Below are 18,522 nucleotides of genomic sequence, written 5' to 3'. Positions count from 1 at the left end.
GTGCTGCAGTCCATGGGGTTGCAGAGTCGGACATGACTGAGTGACTGAACTGAACTGAATTTTTCTGTTTCGTCTCTACATGGCACTGGGATGCCAGGTCCTCACTGCTGCCTGCACGTGGACTGCAGATACCCTTTCACGTCTCAGAACTGACACAGCAGTCTTCCTTTTACTCAGGTGATCTCAGGAAGGTTGTTTCCCTGCTTGGCCACACCTCCCACGTCACGTGGGTCTCCTGGTGGAAGCTTGTTCTGCGGAAAGCAAAACGAGCAGTTCTCTGCTGGGGTTCTGAGATGCTCACCCTGGAGTGTGGAGAGATAGTTATGTCTCTCTCTTGCAAGCTATTTTAAGGAGAGGGGAAGGGGAATTAGCATTTAGAACTTCTTTCAGACAAGAAGGAACATGGACATGGACCATGTGCTTCAGTCTTTTTGCTCTATTGAAAGGATTGATGATAACCATCCAGAACAAGCGCCCTGCACTGGTGGCCTCAGTTTGTAAGAGCGGCAGGTGCTGCAGGCAGGGCTCCCTCGGATCCCTGGGCTGAGAGCCCTGTTCCCAGGTGTCATGATGGATTTCGATGAGCTACCCACATTCACTCTATGCTAGTTTGAGGTATCAGTGGGACGGAAATGAAGTTCCTCTGTCTTTGAAAGAGCAAAATGTTTCATTTCTTAGTTGCCTAAGGCCCTTTGATTTTTTCTAAGAGTATTTCTTCTGACTTTTTCTACAGCTGTAACTACCATAGATTATAAAATAACATGGTAACTGCCTCTTTTAAAAATATTGACCTACATAATTCCTTTGGAGCTGTCCTTTAGTGAGAAAAATGTTTTTAAATCAAGCATTAGGTGAAATTGTATCCAGATTCGTTAATAGTTGAGATACAGCGTAACTATCTAACAATGAAACATCACTTTGTTACATACCGGGGCTTTCCTGATGGCTCAGTGGGGAAAGAACCCACCTGCAGTGCAGGAAACACAGGAGATGCAGGTTCAGTCCCTGAGTCAGGAAGATCCCTGGAGAAGGAAACTTGGCAACCGCTCCAGTATTTTTGCCTGGAGAATCCCATAGACAGAGAAGCCTGGCAGGCTATAGTCCATAGGGTTGCAAAGAGTCAGACATGGCTAAGCACGCGGGCATGCATAGCACACTGTTATATACAAGGCACATTTAGGTACTAGTCAGAAATTTAAGTTGTCATTGAACTGTTTTAAATGTTTCCTGCAGAAAAACCTCTCAAGTTTAGAAGATAGTATTTTGTATCATGCCTACAGGGTTACATGTAATAGCACATGAATGTGTTCTGTGTTCTGGCTTGTTCATGCTTGTGTTCTGGAGGAGGTTTTCTACCTTTGCATCAGAACATGAAACATGAATGGATTAAACCAGGCAGACCCTAGCCTTCTTTGCTGTTTGCCCTCTTAAGTCACAGACCTGACTTTGAACTAAATGCCCCCTGAGGTCTGTAGAGTCTGCCTATGTAAACTGAATGCCTCTTGAGCTCCATAGCGTCTGCCTGTACAGGTGACAGTCGACACGGCCTCTTTCGGTGTCTGCCGCTACACACGTGCAGCCGCTGCCGCACAATGTGCTGCGTGTGGCTGAACGTGCAGAACAACCCCTTCTGTGAGAAGCTTTCTTAAATATTGGTAATCTTTGGGACTTGACACTGTCAGCTCCAAGGAGATGGTGCAGTAACAAGCGTTTCCTCAAGGGCCTCGCAGGCCCTTCCAGGGGCTTTCAGTTCTGCTACTGTTGAAGATGTATCAGCCCCCAGTGCCCCCTGCCCCCACCCCCCAATACTCGGTGTGGTATTCACACACCTTTGTGTCTGGGCCACTGGCTAGGCCTCAGACCTTCCACAGCTACCTGGAGGACATCATCAACTACCGCTGGGAGCTGGAGGAGGGGAAGCCCAACCCTCTGCGGGAGGCCAGCTTCCAGGACCTGCCCCTGCGCACCCGAGTGGAGATTCTCCACCGCCTTTGTGACTACCGGCTGGACGCAGACGACGTCTTCGACCTCCTCAAGGTGCGTGACTGACAGGCATCCTCCCTGGAGCTGCGGTTCAGGGAAGCCGGCTCTGGGTTGTGCTGGCCGCTTTGGTGTATTCCCTTTTCCATATCCCAGGTCCCTGCTGCCATGGGAACAGTCGTAGGCTCCCGTCCGCTCTGTCATCAGCCAGAATTAGGGTTACATTAGTCACTGAATGTTATTTCCTGAGATCTGAAATTTGACTTGGCATAATTAAGATTTATGACACCTCCCAAGGACTTGACCCCATTCCCACCACACGCTGCATGCACGTGGCAGAAGTGTGCTGGACGGGGCTCTGGCCACCTCTCCCTCACCTGATCCTGCCCTCACTGGGAGGTCGGGGGTGCCTGTGGGCTTGGGTGGGAACTGTGGTGAGATCTGTAGCCCAGCTCAGCCCAGCCTTCACCAAGGCCTTGGTCTCAGTCACCAGGGGCGGCAGTGAGGTGATGCTGGTCAGTGGGGAGCGCTGGGCTGGGCCGGCTGGTGGCCCAGCATCGTGTGGGTTGAGGCTGCCACAGCACTGACTCTCCTGTGGGGCTTGTCTCTCCTCGTGTGGTTCCAAGCCAGATGTGTCACAAGTTCATCAGAATTCTTGTGGCTTTCTCTGTTTTTGGCAACACGGGGGCAGTGATGGGGAGGGTTTAAAATATTTCCACATCTTATTCTTGGAGCAGGAGCCTTATCCTGGTCCGATATGTCTGGACCCAGAATGAGAATTACCCCAGGTGTTTGGCCATTGTAATGTGAGGGATCTGTGAGAATATATTTCAAATCCTTGTTTCCATTTTCTGTTGTTGCCCAAACCTCTTTCCCTGACCTGCGCAGGGCCTGGATGCAGACAGTCTCCGCGTGGAGCCGCTGGGCGAGGACAGCTCGGGGGCCCTCTACTGGTATTTTTACGGAACGCGAATGTACAAGGAGGACCCGGCACAAGGGGGTTCCCATGGAGAGCTCGCTCTGAGCAGGTACCTTCCTGGAGGTCGTGTTGCCGTCGCCACCGTCGTTAACGCCCAGTGCCTCCGAATTCCCCTGCACAGTTTAGCTTCTCTTGTGGAGGAGGGAGCTCATGTCGCAGCATGCCTGCGAGGAGGCGCACCACACAGAAGCACAGAGGACTCGCTCTCCAACCCTGCTCCCTGGGCTGATGCTGGGGCCAGTTCTTGGCAGCACCAGTGCGCCCTGGGCCTTCCCTGTGGCAGAGTGGGTTCTGGAGAACCCCATCCTACCTGGGGTCTTGGCAAGAAAGAGGCCTCGGGCAGCGTCCCCGAGCTGTGCTGCCATCTTCCCCGCACTTCAGGTTGCTGGGCCTTTTGCTGTTAGGGAAGCCTGAAAAGTGAAAGTCTCTTAGTCATGTCTCTGTGGCCCCATGGACTGTACAGTCCATGGAATTCTCCAGACCAGGATACTGGAGTGGGTAGCCTTTCCCTTCCCAACCCAGGGATCAAACCCAGTCTCCCGCATTGCAGGTAGATTCTTTACCAGCCCAGATGTTCGTGTGGGAGACGTCCATTTCCTTGGTTCCACGTTTTATTAATAATAACGGAAGACGTGAGGTTGCCCTGTCCTGTCCCTGTAACTGCTGCCTTTGTCCTATTTAGTAACCTTGTGGCCAGACGACTGACATTTCTGTTTAATGTACTATTTCTTAGGGAAAGTGAAGGACAAAAAAATGTCTCAAGTGTTCCTGGGAAAACAGGTAAAAGAAGAGGAAGACCCCCAAAACGGAAAAAACTACAGGAGGAAACTTTCGTGAGGTGAGAAAATCTTAGTGTGTGAAGGTCCCTAACCCAAACCCTTATGCTGGAAGGGCTCGCTCTGTGCTTGCTCTCTGTGTCTCGGGGAGGACGTGGGTGTGCACTGGAGTCCTTGGGGTTCCCGGCCCCGGCCCCTCTCAAGTTACCAGCTGTCTGGGAGCCCTCCCCCTGGGCAGTGGGGGCTCTGGCAGTGGAAGGCACCTGCTCACAGGAAGTGCCCTTCAGATCCCTTTGCCCCCGATTTCTACACAGGAGGTGGAGTGAGTTAATACTGTGAGTCTAGGAGTTCTTTCCTGGTAAGAAGACTTCAGTAGTTAACTGTGCTTTATTGTGTCCAGAACTCATTTTGTTAAGATGAGACCTTAAACATTTTTAAATGTTTATTTGGTATTTAATTTTAGCAAAGAAAAAGATTGTTATATTTTGGGAAAATTTTAATTGTTTGGCCACAGTGTGCTTCATGCAGGCAGGATTTTAGTTTCCCAACCAGGGATCTCCTGCAGTGGAAGCTCAGAATCTTGAGCACTGGACCATTAGGGAAGTCCCAGGAAATTTTATTTTAGTATGTCGTTGTCTTTTGGGAATATCCACCATGTGAATCTCAATATAAGAGTTTTGAGGGTCTGACCTGTACTGTGTAAAAATACTTTGATACCTTTTATTTAAGGATCAGATATATAATTATTCACTTACGGAAGTTAAGTCACAGTCTTAAAAATTCTAATAACACAGGGCAAACTGCTTCCTTGTTCTCTGGTTTATCGTTCAGTTCACTTCAGTTGCTCAGTCGTGTCCGACTCTTTGCGACCCCATGAATCGCAGCATGCCAGGCCTCCCTGTCCATCACCAACTCCCGGAGTTCACTCAGACCTACGTCCATCGAGTCAGTGATGGCATCCAGCCATCTCATCCTCTGTCGTCCCCCTCTCCTCCTGCCCCCAATCCCTCCCAGCATCAGAGTCTTTTCCAGTGAGTCAACTCTTCGCATGAGGTGGCCAAAGTACTGGAGTTTCAGCTTTAGTATCATTCCTTATTGTTAGAACTGCTTAAATAAGAAGCTAAATGCCTGAAGTGGACCAGATTTCACTGTGTTGCTTATTAACTGCTAATAAATGTTTTTAGGGATCTGATTATGAATCAGTCAATCAGAATTTGGTTTTTTTGTTTTAACAATCAGTGTTCCACTTAACTTTTCTGAAATTTTGACCATAGAATGCAAGCTTTCCTCCCACCAGAATTTGTGAGAAATAGTCCTGTCATTGTGTTTTATACACAAGACATCAGTTTCTGGGTTTTGTTAGCAGCCTACACGTCCATGTAAATCCAGCAAGCTGTTCTGTACATTCATCTTTGGTTCCCTTGAGCCCCAGAATCAGAGAGCCACAGAGGAGTGTCCTCACGTCACAAGCCCAGTGCTCCTGTGCTGCCCTCTGCTGGTGACTTTATTCTGTAGCGTTCTGAATCCAGTGCAGTATTGAAGTATTTTTAAATTAAATAAAATTTTGTGAAATCTAAAAAGTAAAACTAGTGAATGTAACAAAGCAGATACAGAGAACAAACTAGGAATGAGCAGTGGGGAAACAGAAGGGGGAGGGGTGAGCTAGGGGACAGAGGTAGAAATGAGTATGTCACAGAGATGTGCCAGTGTTTTATAATAACTGTATATGCAGTGTAATCTTTAAAAATTGTGCTCACTGCGTTTGTTGTACACCTGAAACTATACCTCAGTTAAAAGTTGTTTTTTTTTTTTAAAGAATGATGAAAAAGAAACACAGATATATGTAGAAGGGGGAAAATAAAGGAAGAGAAAGTTCAGTCCCTAAAATAATTTTTAATGTTTTTTTTTTTTTTAATAAATAAAGTTTAAAGTTCAGTTCCTCAGTCACACCAGCCACACTTCAGCCTAGTGGGTGAGTGCGGCCTGTGGCTGCCTTTGTCGGCAGCAACGATGCGGGGCATTGCCATTCTTCCAGGAGGCTGTACAGGGCTAGAACATCCAGAGCATGCCCTTCATGGTCTAGGGAGACAGCACTATTGGTCACGTAACGCTGAGTGTGTTTGTATCTCGTATCATTAACGGTCCCGTTTTCCAGGGAATTTCGTTGACTTTGCTGAGGTCAAGGCGGCATGCCTTGAGCAGGGGTGGGCAACCTCAGAACCTGTGTTGCTCATTTCAACCTGCTGTTGGGGTCAGTTCAACAGTCTTCTGCTCAGTGCAGCCCTCGGTCGGGTAGCAAGCCCTTTCCTTGGCCTTTCAGTGTCGACACTGAGCTCCTCCATTCCTGGGCAGTGGTGCCGTATTCCTGTGTGTTGTCCTCCCCCTCTCTGTGCCAACTTGCCCGCCTCCATGTTCCTGACCTTGCTCTGCTGACGTGTCAGAGACACACACACATTCTCTCCTGGTGTTAATAGTAAGCCGCTGTGCCTTATACACACACACTCTCTTTTCTGATACTAATAGTAAGGCATTGTGCCTTATACGCACACACATTTTCTCTCTCCTAGTATTAATAGTAAGCCAATGTGCATTACATGCGAACACACACACAAACACTTCTGGTATTAATAGGAAGCCAGTGTTCCTTCCTTCTAGGGAAGCACAGAAAATTTTGGCCGTGTTTTTGTTTTAATGGTGACCCCTTTCCTTTGTTCTAGTGACAAGCAGGAAGAGAACTCCTCAGCATCTGAGTTGCAGACAAGAAACGGTAACGGCCTTCGTAGGGGTTGGAGGGCTTACGTCACCTTTCAGAGTCTGGTGCAGACTGCTGGGACCGTTGCAGTAGTCTTCCCACCAGCCTCCTTGCCCCTCACACATTGTCTCCCTGTGTCCATCTCTCCTTAAAATCCCTCGAGATCAGGACCAGGTCACTTCACTTGAGCCGCTTCCCAGGCCCAGTGTAATAGGCTCCTAACATTGGGATGAATGCAAAGCTTGTCAAGAGCCTTCTTTTAACGTGAAATACTTTACAACATAAGGATGTGTACTGTGTTCTTATGTAGACTTTTTATGCAATCTGTAATACAATACAAACATTTGAGGAGAAAAAGCAATTTACAGTATCTCAATGTAACAAGGAACACTCCTGAAGCTCAAAGACATTTATGTAGAAAAGCAGATGCATCGGAACATTTCTAGGTTATTAGAGTCTGAAGGTCACCACAGTTGTGTTTGTATTGCCTTCATAGCTCTTAGTTGTGAACAGGAGAGTAGCCAGAACATCTGAAGTATACATTATCAGCCTTAAAGGGTAACCCAGGGTGCCAGTGAACCTGAGGGCAGAGAGGAGAAGGAGATCCATGGGGCCTATTTCCTGACCATGACTTTCTCTTCTAGGGTCCCAGGGACCAGGGCAAGGCTCCTGGTGGCTCCTGTGCCAGACTGAGCAGGAGTGGAGACAGGTCACCGAGAGTTTCCGGGAGAGGACCTCTGTACGAGAGCGCCAGCTCTACAAACTGCTCAGCGAGGACTTCCTGCCTGAGATCTGCAGCATGATCGCCCAGAAGGTGCGCACACGGGCCCACGTAGTGTGAAGCTGCTCTGGGCAGGGTGCCTTCCTCAGAGACATGCTCGGCCCCTCGCTCTGCTGAGCAGGCCTGCTTTCCTCCGGGCCCCAAGAGTAGGACCTCGAGCCTCCACTTTGCTTACTGTGGGTCCTGGGGTTTAGCCCTCATGCTCCCCACCCTCATGGTTCCTGGACCCCAGGTGTGTCTCGGCAGAGCGCTCTTTGCATACCTCTCCTTGTGCATATGATGCTGCTGCTTTCCCCCTTTTAGAAAACTCATCTGGTGGTCTCCCTCTCAGAGTTCAGACCTGTCTGAGGGTTGTCCTTCTTGCTCCCTCAGTTCCTCCTCTAACCTGCCGGCACTCCAGTCCTGGCCTCTTCCCGTGCATCCCGTCTGCTTTTGCCTGTTCCGAGGCTCTCAGAAGCCCTTCTGGAGTTGTTTCTGTGTGCTCTCCCTGGACTGTCTTAGCCTGAGGTTTCCCCCACAAGGTGTCTGCTCATCCTGAGTTTCATCTGGAGTTGTGGAGGCAGCTCCAGGTCATGAGCCACATCTTCCTTGTCACCGTAACCTCCAGGTGACTCTGTGGCGTGCCTGTTCTGTGGTCAATGCCTGATAACCATCCAGTTTCGATAAAATTGATGCTTCAGATTCTTAATGGTTGTTAACAGAAAACATAAGAATGCCAGTGCTGCCCTGAAACCTGGGGAGAAAGTGTTACGAGTTCCTGCTGCAGCACAGATACAGTGACAGTGATACGCTGTGCGTTCGGTGATATGTGTAACTATTGAGCAGATCAGTGCTTTGGGGTGAATCGTAGAAGGTCTGACTTCAGGGCTTCAGGAATTGCGTTTTTATTGAGCGTCTCCTCATTCGTGTCCTTTGTCCTGGTAATGATGATTCCTCTTGGATCTTGTCGTCCACAGCCCACTGTGACCATTTTTGTCCAGGACTCGAGATATGGAATCTAGTTTTCTTAGAGTAACTAAATAGAGATTGTATGATTAATGGCAGCACCTTGAATCATCTGTAAGGCATGTACCTAACCTGCTTAAACTCTTTTGTAATTTCTGCCTTTTTAACTGAAAAGACTTTAGATTAGGGAGTTAAGGGGAAAAATTTACAAGCATAAAACAAGTGGTTTTGATACAGAAAATATCAGGAGTTGATTCTTTGCGAGAGAGGAACTTAAATCTTAAGTGCAATTTTCAAGACATTAGAAACTAAAGGATCGAATAATAGATTTGATATTTTGAAAGTTGTCCAGTACTTTAAATATGCAAGCTTTAGTTAAATGGGGTGATTATGCACAAAAATCAGAATCGGCATTATGCAGCAAAGAAGCTTAGCAGACCAGTAATTAGGGGAGTTTTCACACAGGGATCCCATCAGAGGCTCCAGAACTATTCAGATTTATTCACTAAAACTTTAAGAAATGATAATTTCCAAATAGTTATAAAATGAAGAAAGAATTGGCTTGGCTACCATTGACATACAGGTATCTTAGAGCCCCATTCTGGATGAATTTAAATTCACTCCTTGCTCAGTGATGTAAATGCCAGTTCCATGAAGTGCACCAGCAAGATTGCAAGGAGGAGCGGAGCCTGCTGGGAGCCCACGCTGGAGCCCTCTGGTCTGTCTGTCAAGTAGTTTAGAGCAGTCACTGAGTTTAAACGGCTGTTTCCATTTGCTACGAGGTCTGAGAGACCTGGACTGCACGGGAGAGGGGAAGCTGAGGGTGTTTAACTAGGAGAGTGTGGGGCAGGAGTGAGGGGCACCCTCCTCTACTCCAGACTTGCTCTGGTTTTCAGCCCCTTGACTCCTAGCACAGATGTTCCACTGGCTTTTGAGGCAGTGCGTGGTCAGAAAACACTTCTGCAGGCTGTGTCTGATGGCCTGTGCCAGTGTGGACCCCCCGGCCTTGTAGTCATTGATGTCACAGCCGGTTGTCTGTCTGGCTTGAGCCCTGAAGAGGGAAATGCTCCTTCATGAATTTCTGTGTTTACAATGTATTTGGACTCATCCTCTTTTTTTCTTCAGCTCGTAAATACACTGGTGTTGGAGGTATACGAACAAGTCTCTTCGGTCCCGTGCAGGGTTCTCTTCTGCCTAACTGCCTGATCTCCCAGGTCTCCTCTTCCTTTGGGTCCCTGGCTTTGGAGTGGCCTCAGTCAGCTGTCCAGCCATAGTTCTCAACTGGTTTTCTGCCTCATTGGCCTGGATGGGCTCCCGCTGTCTGTTTACCTGGATAGTTTGAAAGCTCGTTCCCATCTCTGCTCACTGCCCTGGGCTGAGCCCTAAATGTCCTGTTTTACATCTCAGCTTGCACAGTAACCTGAATACAGACACACAGGAAGGTTCTTCATTGGCTGCCAGCAAAAGCTTAGCTTTAAACACTCAAGGTTTGACTCTTCCTTGCAGTGTTGTTTGTTTATTCCGCTCTTCTTGATATTGAAGAGGTTCTTGATGTCTGTTACAGTACTGAGTATGTTGAAGAAAGCCTCTGGTGTGGCATGAGTTTTGTGCTTCTGTTTAAATAGCCGAAAAAATCTTTAGGTCTTTAAAGCCTTATTGGCAGGTTTTCTGGTCTCCCAGGAGTCCAGTCTTCTTGCCCCAGAAAGTCTTGATTATGACTCCGGGGGAAATACCAGCAAAGGGTCACTGTGCTGACCTCTGAAACTCTGTTCCAGTGCTTTTTTTTTGTCAGGAGGCTCTGGGCACACCTGTGGCCAGGGAGTTCAGGTCCTCCTTGTGCTGCTGGAGTTGATGGGGGTGGGGGTGGGTGGATGGGGAGTTCTGGGCTGAGCTTCAGCCAGATTCTGTTTGTATTGTTGAGGATTTCTAAGCACTGTTTCATACCCCCTTTGGAAGAAAAAATGTTGCAGTGCAAATAGTGAAGATATTTTTTTAACTGCTATTAACATATATATATGCATTTTTTTTATTAACTTTACTGGTTCTTTAAACCATTGAAGTTTGAACAATTAAACTGTTGACAGTTTAAAAGACTGCCTGCCGAAAGTAACTTCAGGTCATCAGTCTTGTCCCTTCCATGGGGTAGCACACTGCCTAGAAAGTTGCATGGAAATTTAAAACACTCTTGGTGCATTTCATACATGTTTTTTCCTAAATGTGTATGATGCAATTTATATAAAATGATACTGTTTGAGAATTCACATCAAATGGGAACTACTGAATTTATAAAACATTAATTATAGTGAAAGAGAATAGGCATAGGAAGTGTGAGGCAAAGTGAGCAGAAGTGTTTGCAGCCAGCAACCTGAGGTGGGGGAGCCTGGAGAAGGCAGGTTGGGGGACAGGCAGGGATTAAAATGGACAGAAGGGCCCCCGTGAGCAGGGGTGGTCAGGAGCATGTTACACAGGTAGGTCCTGGACCTTGCTTCTTGTTCTCAGCCTTTGTGGGCACTCTGCTCTGAGTTTTGTTGTTGAGCTCTTGAAATTGCAGACATTTTTTTTTTGTTTGAGGTGTAATTGGTGTGTAACGTTAGTTTCAAGTGTACAACATAATGATTTGATAATTGCATACCTGGCAAAATGATCACCAGGAGGTCTAGTTAATATCTGTCACCTCACATGGAGTTTTTTCTTGTGATGAGTAACTTTAAAAATCTACTCGCTGTTTACATACAACACAGTATTATTGACTGTGGTCACCATGTTGCGCATCTCATCACTTTTCCCTTCTCCAGGGGATCTTCCCAACCCAGGGATTGAACCCATGTCTCCCTCATTGCAGGCAGATTCTTTACCAGTTGAGCCACAAGAATACTGGAGCGGGTAGCCTATCCCTTCTCCAGGGGATCTTTCCGACCCAGGAATTGAACTGGGGTTTCCTACATTATAGGTGGATTCTGAGCTATCAGGGAAGCTCATCTCATCCCCAGGAGTTATTTATTTTATAAATGGATGTCTGTACTGCTGACTGCCTTCACTCATTTTGCCCACCCCTGTCTGTCGTCTGTGTCTTGAGTTCAGTGTTTTTAGACTCTACATGTAGGTGAGTTGATACAGTATTTGCTTTTCTCTGACTTAATCTCACTTAGCATAATGCCCTCATGTCATCCATGTAGTCACGCGTGGCAGCATTTTCCTTTTTGTGACTGAGTAATATACCCTTGTACATACGCCGCCTCTTCTCCGTTCCTCCATCCACCGATGGACATTAGGTTACGTCTGAGTTTTGGCTGTTGTGCTTCAGTGACCCTGGGAGTTGTATTCCTGTTCAGGCTAGTGCTTTTACTTTCTTTGGAAAGATAGGCAGGAATAGAAATGCTGGGTCATGTGATCAAATTCTGTTTTTTATTTTTCAAGGAACCTCTGTGCCCTTTTTCCATAGTGTCTGTACTAGTTTACATTCCCACCAACAGTGCACAAGAATTCCCTTTTTGCCATGTCCTTGTCAGCACTTGGCATCTCTTGTCATTTTGTTGATACCCATCATGGCCATTCTAACAGGTGTGAGGTTTTGATTTGCATTTCTCTGATGATTAATGATGTTGAGCCTCTTTTCATGTGTCTGCTAACCATCTGTGTGTCTTTCTTGGAAAAATGTCTGTTCAGATCCTTGGCTCATTTTTTAATAGAATTATTTGTATGCGATTGAGCTTACAAGTTTGCTTTTTCACGATACTCTAATATGAGGTGACTAAATTATTATTTTTATTAATTTATTTTAATTGGAGGCTAATTACTTTACAGTATTGTGGTGTTTTTTGCCATACATTGACATGAATCAGCCACAGGTATACATGTGTCCCCCTGTCCCAAACCCCCTTCCCACCCCCTCCCCATCCCATCCCTCTGGGTCATCCCGGTGCACCAGGTTTGAGTGCCCTGTTTCATGCATCGAACTTGGACTGGTCATCTATTTCACATATGGTGATATATGTGTTTCAATGCTATTCTCTTAAATCATCCCAGTAAGTTATTACTTCTTATGTGCTTAGTATAAATATTAATGTATTTTAAAAACAACTAACTAGACAAACCACCTCATGCGAAGAGTTGACTCATTGGAAAAGACCCTGATGCTGGGAGGGATTAGGGGCAGGAGAAGAAGGGGACGACGGAGGATGAGATGGCTGGATGGCATCACCGACTCGATGGACGTGAGTTTGAGTGAACTCTGGGAGTTGGTGATGGACAGGGAGGCCTGGCATGCTGTGATTCATGGGGTCACAAAGAGTCGGACACGACTGAGTGACTGAACTGAACTAGACAAAAAATTGTATAATTCCATTTGTGTAAAATGTCCAGAATAAATAGATCCACAGAAAGAGAATCACTTGATGGTCGCCAGGGGCTGGAGCGTGAGGGTGCGGCGTGGCTGGGATGGAGGTCAGGGCTTTGTCTCCAGTGTTGAGGGTGCTCTGTGGTCAACCAGATGGTGGTTGCCAGGCGCTGTGAGTATGCTGAGCACCCCTCAGCTGTGCACTGACAGTTGTTCATTTTGTGTCAATTTCACCTCAGTGTCTTTATGTGTGTTTCTAAATGATGCATAATCTCTGATTTTGCAGCAGTCCTTGGCATTTATGATTTTCTTAAGTTTTAAATTTTTTGCTTTAATATATAAAATATAGTTAATAGGAACCTAGTGTATAGCACAGGGAACTCTATTCAGTGGTTTGTAATGACCTATAAAGGAATGGAGTCTAGACTGAAGTGTGGATATGTGTATATGTATAACTGACTGAAGTCAAAAGGAGGAAGCATCAGGGGATGAGATGGTGGAATAGTGTCATCACCTAAATGGACATGAATTTTAGCAAACTTCAGGAGATGGTGGAGGACAGAGGAGCTTGGAGGGCTACAGTCCATAGGGTCCCAAAGAGTCAGACATGACTTAGCTACCAAACGACAACAGTAACTAATTCACTTTGCTGTACAGCAGAAACTAAGGCAACGTTGTAAATCAGCTATACTCGTACAAAAAATTAAAAAATTCCTGTTTCCATTTTAGCAAAATGTCTTAATCTATTTAAAGTCAATTTTAATGCCTCACTGTAAAATCTATACATGATAGCAACCTCTTGGTACTTTTAACATTTGAATTTTAGAATTTACTCCCACTACTATGTGATCTCTATTAAAAAAGTTAATAAAAATTAGATCATTGTAGAACATGTAATACTGGATGATTTCCCCAGCTTATTTGGGAAGGGGTTGTTCTGTGTCCTAAATAATTTCTACACTCTTGTAGAAAACTGGAGAGACTGAGTGTAAAAAGTGCAGGAGGCACAGTAACAAGGTTCCCTGTGTACAGCTTCCTGTGTTTGCTTCAGGCCTTTTCTCTGTGCGTTTATTGGAAACCTGGGATCATACTGCCTGTCGTCTTGTGACCCGTTTTTCATTTAATGTCATGAGCCTTTTCATATTTCATTAAATATTCCTCAGAAAAACAATTTTAATGACTATATGGTAGTTATGTAATTTACCTATTTTAAACCTATAGGATATTCACAGTGTTTCGATGTTTTAAATACTGTTGACTGTAACGTACTCAGAAACACTTGTCCGGCTGTCTGACTGTGAGATGAAGTCCCACGGTGTCGCTGCCCTGCCCAGGGCTCCTGACACGTGTCTCACTTGTCCTTTGGAAGACCTGTGGCCCCAGCACTGTGAGCCATCTGTGCTACCACGTCTTTGCAGACATGCCACTTTTTTCATCTTTTACAGTGCTGTGAGTGCATATTCTATTTTGTTTTTTCTTAGGATCATGGATGTGTTTTATTTACCTTCTGTGAATTTCGTACTCATGTTGTATTTTTTTGGTGGTCACAAAGTCAGACAAGACTTAGCAACTGAACAGCAACAGCTGTTAATTGCTTTAGATATCTTTCCTTATTAAGAATAATACCCTGTTGTACGCGTTGGAAAAAATTATATAGTCTTAGGATGTGCATGATGATCTCTTTTCGCCTTTTCTTCTCCTTGCACTGACTTTGGGCGGGAGGCATCTGTCTTGTTTGTTTACCAGGTTACTGTTGTCGCTGAGACGCTTGTCGTCTGTAACATGTCTTTGTGCAGGGGAGGACACGTTCATGCTGTCCTCACTGTGTGGTTAGCACTTGCTTTTCTCTGCCTTTTCAGTGGGTCTGATGTGTAGAAAATACAGCACTTTTTTTGAAGGAAGTAATTCCGCCTGCCAGGCGTGTGTTCACCTGTCCCCTGCCTGTCCGCCACCCCATCCGTGGATCCTTGTTGAGCTGAGCAGAGGAGAGGTTTGGTCTGCTTTGCTTTGTTAATAGCATCTCCACACGACCTCTCAGCAAGGGACAGATGTTGCCACAGTGGGTGTGATTAGAGACCTGTGGTGGGATGAAGGGGCAGAGGGTGCGAAGGTGCTTCCCTGTCAGTGGGTGGCTTGTCCATGAGATTCCTGCAGCAGCCCCATTTCTGAAAGCGCATCTGGCTCATTCAAACCCAGTGTGGACCGCGCATTCTGGTTATAGGATCTAGAAGTCAAGTAACTTTGTTTAATTCTATTTGGGCGACTAACTACAGTATCATGTGTACAGTAAAAGTAGTTAAGTTTTAAAAAATTCTCATCTCTCCTCTTTTACTCTGAAAGATTTTTACCTTATTTGTTAGCCAGCTCTTTTAAAGTCAGGCTCAGAATTTGAACAGTTAAAAATGACTTTCAGAAGGTCTGTTATCTAGGGAAGAGCACTTTCTATTTCTGAGTCAAATGATAATTGAAACTCGTTTTAAGGACCATTAAAAAGTAAAAAACTTCACTCAGATTGGTTTCTGTGTTTAATGATGATTTTGTATGTATGGCATACATATGTATGTCCTTCTCTGGTGGCTCAGACAGTAAAGAGTCTGCCTGCAGTGCAGGAGACCTGGGTTTGATCTCTGGGTCAGGAAGACACCCTGGAGCAGGTCATGGCAATCCATTCTAGTATTCTTGCCTGGAAAATCCCATGGACAGAGGAGCCTGGTGGGCTACAGTCCATGAGGTCGCAAGGAGTCGGACATGACTGAGTGACTAACACTTTGCATTTGGATGGCAGTCTGCCATCATCTTTTTCTCTCCACGTCAAGACCACTTGTGTAATTTCTACAGAATAAAGATATTTATGTAGAAAATTCTTAGGTATTCTTTCTACTGAAAAGAAAAACATTCCTGACTTAGTTTCACCTGACTTGGAATAATTGATGTTTCTTGCTAGTGTAATGTGCGTTTTCCCTTTGCAGACACCCGATTCCTCTTTCTGTATCTGTGCATCTTACAGGCATTCTCTGTTATTACAGGTAACAATTATTACCTCTTCAATAATAATTTTAAAAAAGAAAAAGTTGTGGCTTACGCATCAGCACAGAAGTCCAGGGAAGAAATTGAACATAATGATTTCAGCCCTAGCTTGAGTTTTGTGGGCTACAGATGGTTCAGAACTAGCGCTGTTGGAAACACCCAGAGTAAGACTTGAGGAACAATTGGTGGTGGTGGTCCTGGTTTGTCTTTTCGTTCCTTGAATTTCTTAGGCAGGTGCATTTCTGTGCTGTCACTTCATCTCTTTTCTATTCCTTAAGGCAAAATGGTGGCCCTTCCCACCGAACCCTCCTTTTTTTAAATTGCTTGATTAGTAAAGTACAGAAGTTCGGCGTTTCTGAGGCGTGCAGATGACTGAAGTTGTCTGTGCTGTCTCCCCCTTTCTTCCTTACTTAGGGGGGATTGGTGCCTCCTCTCCAGAAGGTTGTCTCCCAGAGACGACCAGTTGCGTTACCGTCGGGCCCAGCTCCCTCCTGTTCATTCCCCATTGTGTCTTGTGAGTGTGTGTCTGTACTCATTCATTGATTGCACAGATGACAAGATGAACTTGCATTTAAGGCAGAAGTCATCCAGCTATCTAATGCTGCGTGTGGGATAGAAAATGTGGACTCTGCACTCAGAGCAAAGGCCTGGTTTTGCTTTATTACGTGTTGACCGAGCTTCTTGGCCCCTCGCAGGAGACCCCTGTGCTCAGCAGGCTAGAGAAACAGAAGCGCCGGGAGGAGGAGGAGGAGCGCCAGATCCTTCTCGCGGTGCAGAAGAAGGAGCAGGAGCAGCTGCTGAAGGAGGAGAGGAAGCGGGAGCTGGAGGAGAGGGTCAAGGCCGTGGAAGGTAGGAGCGCTCTGCCGGGCCAGGGGTGGGGGCGGGGGGCCCCGGGGCCTGCCCTGCAATGTCCTTGCCCTCGTTCTGGGTTCCTTCCCACCTTCTCGGCTGGGCTGCATCTGGCCTTATCATGTGATGACCCCTCGCTTCCCTAGTTACTGCCTTCTGATTCATAATAGGCTCCCTGCATTCTGACCTTGATGGTGATTCCAGAGCCCTCAGTGTCTTTAATGCACTCGTGTAGCCTCTTCCACACTTGTTTGCATACACTCTTTCGCATACACAGCACAGCATCATGGACTGGGTCCAGCACACGGTGCCTCACTGCCCGACTGGCTTGTTTTGTCGCTGGGGTTCGCACCTCTTGCCACCATCACACAGTTTTACTCACCCTGACCTGCTGAATCTAGGTGCTGAGGTAGGGAAACTGACAGGTCTTTGCATGTTCTCAACTACTGGGACTTACTAAAATCCATCAGACCGTCTGGATAAGCACCACAGGGGGTTGAGAGATGGCAGAGCTGAGCAGGGCTGAACACAAAGGCTGGCCTCCTTTGTGAGGTTCCGCCTTTAGGACGGGGAGGTGGTTCTTCATCTGCTGCATAGAAACCGACACAGAGGGTCTAGCAAAATGAAGACACAGAAGAATATGTTCCAAATAGAATAAAACCTCAGAAAAATCTATTTGATAAAGAGTTAAAGTGATGGTCATAAAGATGCTCACCAAAGTGGGGAAAAGAATGGATGAACACAGTGAGAACAGAGAAGAAAATATTTAAAAGTGCCAATTGGAAGTCTCAGCACTACACCAAGGCAGGTCTTCATCCAAAGAAGGTGATGTTGTGTATATGGTGGGATCGTAAGGGAGTCCTCTGTTACGAGCTCCTTCTGGAAAACCAAATGATTAATTCCAACAAGTACGGCTCCCAGTTAGTCCAACTGAAAGCAGCACTCAACGAAAAGCATGCAGAATTAGTCAACAGAAAACTCATAGTTTTCTATCGGGATAAGGCAAGGCTGCATGTTTCTTTGATGACCAGGCAAAACGGTTACAACTTGGCTGAGAAGTTCTGATTCATCCTCCGTATTCACCAGACATTGCACCCTTGGATTTCCATTTGTTTTGGTCTTTACAAAATTCTCTTAAAGGAAAAAAATTTCACTTCCCTGGAAGGCTGTAAAAGGCACCTGAAACAGTTCTTTGCTCAAAATGATAAAGTTTTGGGAAGATGGAATAATGAAGTTGCCTGAAAAATAGCAGAAAATAATGACACAAAATGGAGAATACATAATCAATAAAATTGTTGGTGCAAATGAAAAATGTCTTCAGTTCAGTTCAGTCGCTCAGTCGTGTCCGACTCTTTGCGACCCCAGGAATTGCAGCACGCCAGGCCTCCCTGTCCATCACCAACTCCCGGAATTCACTCAGACTCACGTCCATCGAGTCAGTGATGCCATCCAGCCATCTCATCCTCTGTCGTTCCCTTCTCCTGCCCCCAGTCCCTCCCAGCATCAGAGTCTTTTCCAATGAGTCAACTCTTCGCATGAGGTGGCCAAAGTACTGCAGTTTCAGCTTCAGCATCATTCCTTCCAAAGAAATCCCAGGGCTGATCTCCTTCAGAATGGACTGGTTGGATCTCCTTGCAGTCCAAGGGACTCTCAAGAGTCTTCTCTAACACCACAGTTCAAAAGCATCAATTCTTCGGCGCTCAGCCTTCTTCACAGTCCAACTCTCACATCCATACATGACCACTGGAAAAACCATAGCCTTGACTAGACGGACCTTTGTTGGCAAAGTGATGTCTATGCTTTTGAATATGCTATCTAGGTTGGTCATAACTTTCCTTCCAAGGAGTAAGTGTCTTTTAATTTCATGGCTGCAGTCACCATCTGCAGTGATTTTGGAGCCCAGAAAAATAAAGTCTGACACTGTTTCCACTGTTTCCCCATCTATTTCCCATGAAGTGATGAGACCAGATGCCATGATCATCGTTTTCTGAATGTTGAGCTTTAAGCCAACTTTTTCACTCTCCTCTTTCACCTTCATCAAGAGGCTTTTTAGTTCCTCTTCACTTTCTGCCATAAGGGTGGTGTCATTTGCATATC

General features: G+C 46.1%; 1 protein-coding gene across 1 annotated transcript in view; it reads left to right on the top strand.

Moving 5' to 3' along the window:
• LOC113892267 (cat eye syndrome critical region protein 2) overlaps positions 1–18,522 on the top strand; it is a 116,987-nt gene that overhangs the window by 83,782 nt on the left and 14,683 nt on the right. The window contains exons 3-8 of the mRNA XM_027540897.1: positions 1,854–2,037; positions 2,869–3,008; positions 3,693–3,797; positions 6,453–6,502; positions 7,132–7,301; positions 16,272–16,425. Of these exons, the coding sequence (XP_027396698.1) occupies positions 1,854–2,037; positions 2,869–3,008; positions 3,693–3,797; positions 6,453–6,502; positions 7,132–7,301; positions 16,272–16,425 (803 nt within the window). The remainder of the gene's footprint in view (positions 1–1,853; positions 2,038–2,868; positions 3,009–3,692; positions 3,798–6,452; positions 6,503–7,131; positions 7,302–16,271; positions 16,426–18,522) is intronic.

This window comes from Bos indicus x Bos taurus, chromosome 5, assembly GCF_003369695.1.
Source record: "Bos indicus x Bos taurus breed Angus x Brahman F1 hybrid chromosome 5, Bos_hybrid_MaternalHap_v2.0, whole genome shotgun sequence".
NCBI classification, from domain to species: Eukaryota; Metazoa; Chordata; class Mammalia; order Artiodactyla; family Bovidae; genus Bos; species Bos indicus x Bos taurus.
Note: the sequence above shows the minus strand (reverse complement) of the source record. Positions and strands in the feature narration are given on the sequence as shown.